Source organism: Enhydra lutris, unplaced genomic scaffold, assembly GCF_002288905.1.
Source record: "Enhydra lutris kenyoni isolate GAN:26980312 unplaced genomic scaffold, ASM228890v2 scaffoldscaffold8, whole genome shotgun sequence".
In the NCBI taxonomy this organism is placed as follows: domain Eukaryota; kingdom Metazoa; phylum Chordata; class Mammalia; order Carnivora; family Mustelidae; genus Enhydra; species Enhydra lutris.
In genome coordinates, this window is record NW_019154092.1 from 2,966,546 (window position 1) to 2,976,023 (window position 9,478).

Genomic DNA, 9,478 nt, shown 5'->3' on the forward strand with positions numbered 1-9,478 from the left:
AATGCATTAGATATAGGAGCACAGCTTCTGCTCTGGGTACATTCCTGAAAAGTTGATTGTAGAATAAAAGTTCCTATACACTAATTTGTTTTTTTTTTTTTTAAAGATTTATTTATCTCGGGGAGGGGCAGAGGAAGGGGGAGAAGGAGGATCCCAAGCAGAACCTCCTGCTGTGCACGAATTCCTCCCCCCAACCATGGGGCTCAATCCCATGACCCCAGATCATGACCCCACCCAAAATCAAGAGTTGGAGGCCCAACCAACTGAACCACCCAGGTGCCAATCCCCATATGCTGATTTCTATTTTCCCACTGACCATTATAAAACGATTGTTTTAACCTCTGGGGAAAATCTGGCCCAAGATTTTTCATATGAAACCAACCAAAATTAAAAACAGGAAAAAGATAACTAGATTCACAAAATATAAAGTGATATGGTAGACAAAGCAGGCGGGGGTTGTGTGGCAGAAACAAAATGTGAGATAAGTAGGAGTATTCTTAATAAAGTAGACTTACAGTAAACTGGTCACAGGTGAGCTATATGGAGGGCCTAGAAAAGCCTATAAACTGTTATTAGACAATCTACATTACAACTAGTCAGTCATTGATTATACAAACATTTCAATATGGAACTGGTTTCATTCCTTCAAAGATATCAGGGCCTGTTATGTACTAGGTAGTGGTAATACAACTGCAGATAGGAGATCCTGAGATTGCAGTCCAGTAGGGGAAGTGACCACCTATACACCATATGGTTAGGGCCATCATGAGAGAAGCCCTAAAACTATGGGGGCACACAGGAAGGGCTCCTAATTCTGACATGTCAGGGATAGCTTCCTGTCACTTAAGCAGAAGGCTAAGTAGGCCTTGGCTGGGTAATAAGAGTGAGAAGAAGAGGGCGCCTGGGTGGCTCAGTCAGTTAAGCATCTGCCTTCAGCTCAGGTCATGAGCCCAGGGTTCTGGAATCAAGTCCCACATCGGGCTCCCTGCTCTGAGGGAAGTCTGCTTCTCCCTTTGCCCCTACCCCCTGCTTCTGTGCACTCTTCCTCTCATTCTTGCTCTCAAATAAATAAAAGTAAATGAAATTTTAAAAAAGGGGGGGGAGAGTGTTCTGGAAAGAGGCAATAAGCCCACAGGTAAGAGTGTTGGGCTCCAGAGAAGGTCCTAAAGGACCAGACGGTGATAAGCAAGAAAGCTGAGCAGGTGCTGGATTAGACAGGGCTTTATAAGGCATTGGGGAGTCTGGCATTTTCATCCTAGAAGCAAAAGGGAAGCATTCACTGATGAACTTTAAGCCTTTGAGAAAATCTCTTTGCCTATGTGCTAGAGAAGGGAAGGCAAGACTAGAGGTAGATGACCAGAGACAAAGTTAGTGCAGCCATTTAGGTGAGCAATGTCGTCATAGTCCAGGGTCATAGTCCAGGGTCATGTCCAAGCTAAGAGTAGCAGAACAATGCCCAAAATACATAGGAGAAAGAACCAACAGGTTAGGGAGAAGTCATGGCTGTCTCCTAGGTTCCTGGCTGGAAACTGGAGAAGATACACATTTGGAAAGAAAGAAGAACCCTATTTTGGAACATGATGTGTTGTTTGAAGAACGTATGGATCATCCAATGGCCTTCTGCAGGGGCCAGCTGTCCTAGTGGCAGTAACAACTGACAAGAATAGAGCATTTTGTTATGTACTAGACACTGTCCCACATCTTACATTTATCATATTTATTAACTCAAAACGTCACAATAGCTCTATGAAGTAAAAACTATACCCTTTATCTCTGTATTATACATGTAGAGATGGACACACAAAAACGTTACAAAAATTGCCCAAATTCACTTGGCCAGTAAGTGCCCGAGCCCAGAGTCAAACCCTTCCATTTGTACTCAGTCTGTGCTCTTAACCAGGGACTACTATTGTCTCTCCTACATATATCTATGAGGCTCAGCAAAAATATGCAGCCTGCCTGGGAACACTGAGCACATGGGAATACGTACAAATCACCCAGTAGAGCATACAAAATGAAAAGACAGAAGAGCTCAAGACAGACCCCAGGCTTATTCCCAAGAGGAGCCCACAAAGGAAACTGGGATGTGAGCAGAGAGATAGGAGAAACCCTGGGAAACTGTGGTATGACCAAAAGCAACAGAGAAAGGGTCATGAAGAGGCAGTAAAGTACGGTGTCAACTATAGAAGATGTTTTGGAGTTTGAATTCTTTTTCTTTCTTTCTTTCTTTTTTTTTTTTTTTTTTTTTTTGGAGCAGGGGCCAGCAAATTACAGACTCTGTATAGCCCAACTAAAAGTGAGTTTTATACTTTTTACAAAATTTAAAAAAGAGGGAGTGGGAGACTATGTTTCAAGAGACAATACATGGCTCTCAAAGGCCTAACCTATATACTAACTGGTCTTTACAAAAAAGTCTGTATGACAACTTGACAACTTGTGACCTTGGCAAGAATAGATGCACAGGAACGGTGGGGGCAAAAACCAGACTGCAGGTTATTAAAGAATATAAGAGAAGTGATGGAGGGATAAGGTAATTCTTTCATGATGTCTAGCTGTAAAATAAGAGCTTCAAGGGGACAGGGAGAGGGAGAAGTTTGTGTAAAGACAGAAAAGATATGAGCATGGTTAAACACAAACATGGAAGAAGACACCAAGAGGGAATGGATGAAAACACAGGAAAGAGAAGGCCTTGTTAAAAGAGGGAAGGAGGTGGGATCCGGAACACAAACAAGGGAAAAAAAAAACCAAAAACCTACTTTTGAGATAACAGGAAGGCAGAAAAGGGCAACTGCAGACAAGTTTGTAAGGCTGCAGGCATGAAGGTGAGGAATATCCCAGTTTATGGCTTCTGTTTCTCCAATCATCTGTTGCCAACAACGAGGAGTGGCAGGATTAGGGATTTAAGAAACAAGCGGATATTTTGAAATGTCTGTAGCTAAGGGAGAGTGTACAGACTAGAAAAACGAGTACGGAGAAATCTCAACAGCTGGTTAATGTTGGAGACCACAAACCACATCTACATGGCCTATATGTTAATAAGTCATAAGTATTTTCCAGGTAATAGAATATAGTTTTTCAAGACATTATGAACTTCCATAGGAATTTTTTAAAATGTCTTACTGTTTCCTTGCCTTCTGAAGAGAACATATTTAGTGGCTAAAGCACAGGCTTTGGAGTTAGTGATCAGAGTTAGAACCCAAGCTGTCACTTACTAGTTGTGTAATTTTACCTTTATTGCTCACTCTCTCTGTGCCTTAGTTATCTGTAACTCTGTGCCTCAGTTACGATAAAGACTAAATTAGATTTATAAAATACATTGTATAGTGATTAGCAAGAAAAAGGGCTCAATAAAATGGCTCACATTATTGTATTGTTCTAGTTAGCAGCAGCAGTAGTATTTTCCTATTTCACATTACTGTCAAGAGATGGGTGTTCAGGAGACTGCTACCTCCACCAACCACAGCTCTATCACTAAGTGACCACAGAGGAATACTCCAGGGATCGAGTTTCCAATCTGCATAATAAGAGGATCTGACCCGTCACTATACTCCCAGGGCCTCTCCCATCTGGATACAGAGTTAGAAGTGCTCTGTGCTGTGGGGAAAAAAAAAGATATTCCAATCCACAACATTCCTTGCAATCCCACAGTATAGTCACAATGACCTGAGTCTGATTCCTGCTCTTACTTGCTGAACAACTTATTTAATGTCTCTGTGCCCCGGTTTCATCACCCAGAAAACAGGGAAAATCATATGGATCTTATGGGATTGTGATGATTTTTTTTTTAAAGGAGGCTCCATGCCCAGCATGGTGACCACCGGGGAGCTCCAACTCAAAACTGTGAGATCCAGACCTGAGCTGAGATCAAGAGTCAGAGGCTTAACGGACTTAGGCACCCAGGCGCCCCAGAACTGTGACGATTTAACATAAAGCACAGAGCCAATGGCAACTATATACCTACCCCACCTCCTCACTTGTAAAATGAGAATCGTTATCACCCTTCACAGATGTGACACATGCGTGTGATGTGAGTGAAGCACTCACTGTACATCGTGACAGGACACAACCCCCAGTCAAACACAAACAGCCAATCTTTATTTCCCTGAAGCACAACTCTATTAGGAGAGTTGGGAGAAAGAACAAACAGGGACCTCATTAAAAAGCTAAACTTTGGGGGTGGGTGTTACTGCATTGAAAGGGTCTTATTAAAACACACCATGATCCCTCTCGCTCTTTGGTCAAGGATTTAACGATCCTTCCTCCCACGAAACCACTCCAGTGGCTTCGGTAGCCAACAGACACAAACTCAGATGTAAGAATCTAGAGACGCAAAAGGGAAATGAGGCTCAGATTCAGATTTCAGAGTTGTAAAGCTTGCGAGTGGAATCTGAGCGCACCGCTGTCAGTCTGGTTCCAGCTCCCAAAAGCACTGAAAGACATTTCGGGACATCTTCAGTTTCCCTCACCCGGCGCTCTTAGCATGCCACCGAGATCTGAGCCGTCCGAGAAGGTTTACCGTCGCTAGCGGATAACGGGTTTCAGCGACCAGCACACCTGGCGGGGCGGCACGTGCGGGCCACCGCGCCCTCCCACTACACCGGCCGGCGCGCCCAGACACCAGCCCGCTCACCCCGACCGGCCCGGGTATGTGCGCCCCGCCGCGTCCACTGGAGTCGGGGTCCAGGGCCAGGGGCCGGAGGTCTGGCCGGCCGGCCAGTCAGCGGCTCCCGCCCGGTCCCCCGGGAGGCGGGGCGGCGGGGGGCGCGGCTGACAGGACGGAGCGCGCGACCCGCCCTGTAGCCGGCCGGGTCTCGGCGACGGAGCCCTGATCTCACCTGGAAGTGCTCCTGGAAACGGATGGGGAGGATCTGCGCCATGGTGGGCGCGGGGCCGAGGCGGCAGCGGAGACGGAGGCGGTGGTGGCCGTGGCGGCAGCTCCCCTCACGCGGGCAGACGGGCGGCGGCAGCAGCGGCGGCGGCGGCGGCGGCGGCGGCGGCGGCCGCGCAGGCGCACTGCTCCAGTCCGCGTCCCGCACGCGTTCTCGCTCGCTGCACCAATCCTGCGCGGGATCCCTCCGCCCCTCCGCCCCTCCGCTTGAGGGTCCGCGAAAAGTAGTCCCGCGCGTAGCCGCACTTCCGGCACCCGGGAGCGAGAACCAGTCTGCGCTGTCCGGGGGACATACCCCGGGCAGGCGTGCGCGGGAAGGTGGCGGGATACCGGGCTAAACCCCAGCCTGTGCTCCAGGCAGGTGTGCAAGGGAAGGGGGCAGGGGGTTCCGGGCCAGATCCCCAGCCAGTGCATGGGGCAGGTGTACGTGGAAAAGTGGAACGCGTCGGGGGCTGCTCCCCGCGGATACTCGGGACCGGTGTACGCGGGAAGATGGACCGAGTCTCTGGCCGCTGTGCCCAGGACAAGTGTGCGCGGACGGGGACTAGGCGTGGGCTGTCCTCAGCAAGTTTCCTGGGGAATAGGGTTTTCAGAAGAGGTAAATCAAGTTCCCGGACTGCCCTTGTCTAGAGGCTTCCATGTGTTGGGGGTAGCGGGCAGTGGGGGAAGTTCTACCTCAAACTCTGGGCAGTTTGAGGGACAAACAAAAGGGACGCTCTTTTTCAGTCAGGCACAGATGTGCCTAAACACCGTGAAAGGAGTGTGGGAAGTATGTGTGCTGATAAGTGTCTGCACAAGGCTCAGCCCTCGTTCTTGTAGGGAACATCTTTCCTGGCTCATGCAATTTATATAGAGTGTGCTATATCAGAACATCAGGCCGGAGAGCCTGCAAAGATCACATCTAGCAGCAGATGACTAACGAGGGGCCACGGAGGGTCACCTGGATTGGCTGTGGTCGCACAATAGTGGGAGCAGTTCCGGAACGAGAGCCCACACCTGCTTTGCCCAGCGGTCAGTTGTTTTCTGAGGCACCATTTGAAGATGTGTTTTGCATGCAGATGGCTCAGCTGCATAAAAGAGGTTTGTCAGGGAAGGGAAAGCCTTTGGCATTCTGTGTAAGCGTTCCCACAGTGTAATCGATACTCTGTATGCTTCCCTTTGCTCACTGGTAATTTTAAGAAATTAATAGTCCACCGTGAATAACACAGTGATTGTGCAATTATTTGCACAGTAGCTTCACAATCTAGTATCATCCAAAAATATGTTAAAGAAGAAAGGCTGCTCACTTTTCAAATGAAATCACTTTTTCAGTATTAGCCAAGAACCTTTCGCAGACTGCCCTTTCAACATCTGGGTAGCCTCACCATCTAACAATAGATCTGGCTTTTGCTATGGGTAGTACCACCCAAATCTCTCCATTTTGGCAGTTATGCCTGTGACTCCCAAGTACCCTTCACACCAAACATGTAAATCCTTTCATATTAATCCGTATCACTCCCTAAATTACCATTCCCCCCACACAAAGGGGGGGGGCTTTTGAGGGGTCAAAACTAAAAATGTACATCCTAGAAGAATTTCAAGAAAATTGTGGTTAAGCAAAATGATAGGATTCTTAGTAAGTCCAGACCTCGCTGTGTGTCTGTACTTGTAAAGGAACTGAACATTCTGATTTGAGAAGGATTCTAGTATTGTCACCACTGGTCAGTGACCTGCATACATATATTTACAAATTTATATATTCTATATACTTTTTGTATGTGCATTGTGTACCTATTAGCAAGTCAAAAACTTGGATAATGCTGTGGCATAAGGGTATGAGGAGGGCAATTTGGTGATATTTATGCATTTTCTGTTCTGCCTAGGGTATCTATTCTGCAGTTGTTCTTGCAGACCATCCTACAAATAAAATTCCAAGGGAAATTAGCAACTCATGGTAAAAATAGATAGATAGATAGATAGATAGATAGATAGAGACAGATAGATAGATAGCCAGCCAGCCACATGACCACTCAGGGAAACAAGCCACCACAAGAAGCAACCAGGAAGACCAAGAAGCAAATACAGACTCACAAAGGTTGAGAAAATGAGATTATTACAAACAACTTCTAAATTCCTATATTTAAGAGAGTTAAGCAACAGCTTAAAAATACATGTGAGAAAATACATGCAGGAAACCTGAAACTCTAAAGAATGACCCTAACAGGTTTTTGAAAAAGAACCAAATGGAAATTCTAGAAATGCAAAATGTAATAGAGTACATACAGTAAAGCCTTGGCACAACATTGTAAGTGGGCCCAAAATGATCTAATCATGCCGTGAGGTAAATAAAATGAGAATAGAAGGAGGACAGGGGTGGGAACTATCAGTGAGGAACAAGTCAGGAGACAGACATCGCACTAGTTATTTGAACAGAGGGAATTTAATTAAAAAAAATAGTTAAGGGGCGCCTGAGTGGCTCAGTGGGTTAAAGCCTCTGCCTTCAGCTCGGGTCATGATCCCAGGGTCCTGGGATCAAGCCCGCATCGAGCTCTCTGCTAGGCGGGGAGCCTGCTTCCTCCTCTCTCTCTGCCTGCCTCTCTGCCTGCTTGTGATCTCTGTCTGTTAAATAAATAAATAAAATCTTTAAAAAAATAGTTAACATGAAATTACATTACTAACCAAATAGCTGGAAGGGTAAAACAAGAACCCAAGTTATCGTGGAGGTATAAGTGCAGGAATTAGCTACCATACATAGAGCTCATGGATAAATAGGACCTGAAAATATTCCAGCTTCGAGGAAGGCCTCTGGGGAGAGGGATTGATTGCCCAGCTAGGGCCAGGGTCTCTAAGCTTAGGGGAGGGGTCTACGTAGGACTTGTATGTACACTGCTAGGGAGGGTCAGTGGAGCTGGCAGCCAGAGTTCTGAGAAGGAGGTGCTCTTCTGTGGGAAGAATCTGCTGAGCTGAGGTAGTGCTCACAGGAACAGATTCTGTAGTCACTCTCCCTTGTCCTTCGGGACAGAGTCTAATGGAGAATCTGCCAGCACAGAAATATTTGTTTCCAGAGTCAGCCCTTGCACCACAAGGCAGTTTATATAAGGAGAAGGGAAGATAGAGCTGAAAGACAAAACTTAATAACTGCCACAGAAAACCTGTTACATCCAAATTAAAATTCCCATGTGGCTTTCAGATAAGTGAAATTAAAAAGCCCATGGAGGACTTCTGTTTCCAGAAAGCATCAGAGAACTAACAAGGGAATGAATAATGATGAAGTCAATATCCAAGAGAAAAAGGAAATGAGAGGTTGGCCTGGCATTCAAGATGCTTTTTCCTGAGAGGCCAAGTCCAGAGAAAGGGCTGAGAAGGTAGGACTCTGACATTATTTTTATCATACTCATGCCCTAGGTAGACAAAGTTTAAGTCTGGGAACCACCAAGGAGGTACCCTAATGTATTGTTTGGGGACCACAAATTGTTTGGGATACCATTCAAATCATTTCAGTCCTTGCCAGCAGCAAACATAAATTCTCTAGGGAGAGAGATAACCTCATGATGGGCCTCACATCGTTTCTACCATTGTTCGTATGCAGTTGTTACGCTCAATCAAAAATAGGCATCCAAGGAGAGAAGGTAAAAGACTGCAAAACAAGAGAAATAACAGAAAAAAAAAAACCACATCTATAGAGAATTGAGGTAATGCTGTTTCCCCAAAGACTTTTCAAGGGCTATGCTTAATATGGTTAAGAGAATTAAAGACAAGATTGAGAATTTTATCAGACCTAGGAACTATAAAGAACCAAGTGGAAATCCTGTAACTGAAAAATATAACAAGTAAAAAATTCGATGGATAGTGTTTGTTAGCAAGTTATACGTAGCTGAAAAGAGGAAACCAATAAAGCTAGAGTTAGGTCAGAGGAATATTTCCAAATTAAAGCACAGACAGAATGGGGTAGAAAATACAGAATATAGACAAATATAGAGGATACAGTACCAAGGCTAACATACATGTAACTGAAATCCTTGAAGTGGAGAGGATGAGGCAGAAGCAATGTCTGGAGAAATAATGGCTTAGAGTTTTTTGAAAATTGATGCAATAGATCAAGCTTCAAGTTCCAGAAGCATTACAGACTTAAATCAGTATTCGTAAAAAGCAAACCACACTTAGGCATGTCAGACTAAAAATGGCTGAAAACTTAAAAAGCAAAAAAACCTTAAAACCAGCCAGGGTGAATAGACTTTCTAAGGAGCAGTAATTAAGCTGAGAACTGACTTCTTAAACAGTAGAAACCAGAATACAGAAGAATCATACTTTCAAAGTGTGAAGTTAAAAAAAAAAAAAACAAAGCCTGCTAACCTAGTTTTATATTTGCGGGGGGAAATCCCTTAGGAATGTAAGGGAAATTATATTTGCAGACAAATGAGATCTAGGGAAATTTATTACCAGTAGACCCCAACCAAAAACAGTACTAGATTGTCTTCCGGAAAAAAGAAATGATCTCAAATGGTGAATCAGAGATAGCGGAAAATTAAAATTCAAGAAAAATATGTTGGTAAATCTAAATGAAAGTTGACTGTATAGCACAAAATAATAACACCTTCTGGGGTGAAAAAA

At 45.0% G+C, this 9,478-nt stretch overlaps 1 protein-coding gene across 1 annotated transcript in view; it reads right to left on the bottom strand.

The window, feature by feature from the left end:
* LOC111142671 (clathrin heavy chain like 1) overlaps positions 1 to 4,877 on the bottom strand; it is a 114,525-nt gene extending 109,648 nt beyond the window's left edge. Inside the window, exon 1 of the mRNA XM_022495975.1 lies at positions 4,599 to 4,877. Within this exon, the coding sequence (XP_022351683.1) occupies positions 4,599 to 4,877 (279 nt within the window). The remainder of the gene's footprint in view (positions 1 to 4,598) is intronic.
* Positions 4,878 to 9,478: the final 4,601 nt, after the last annotated feature.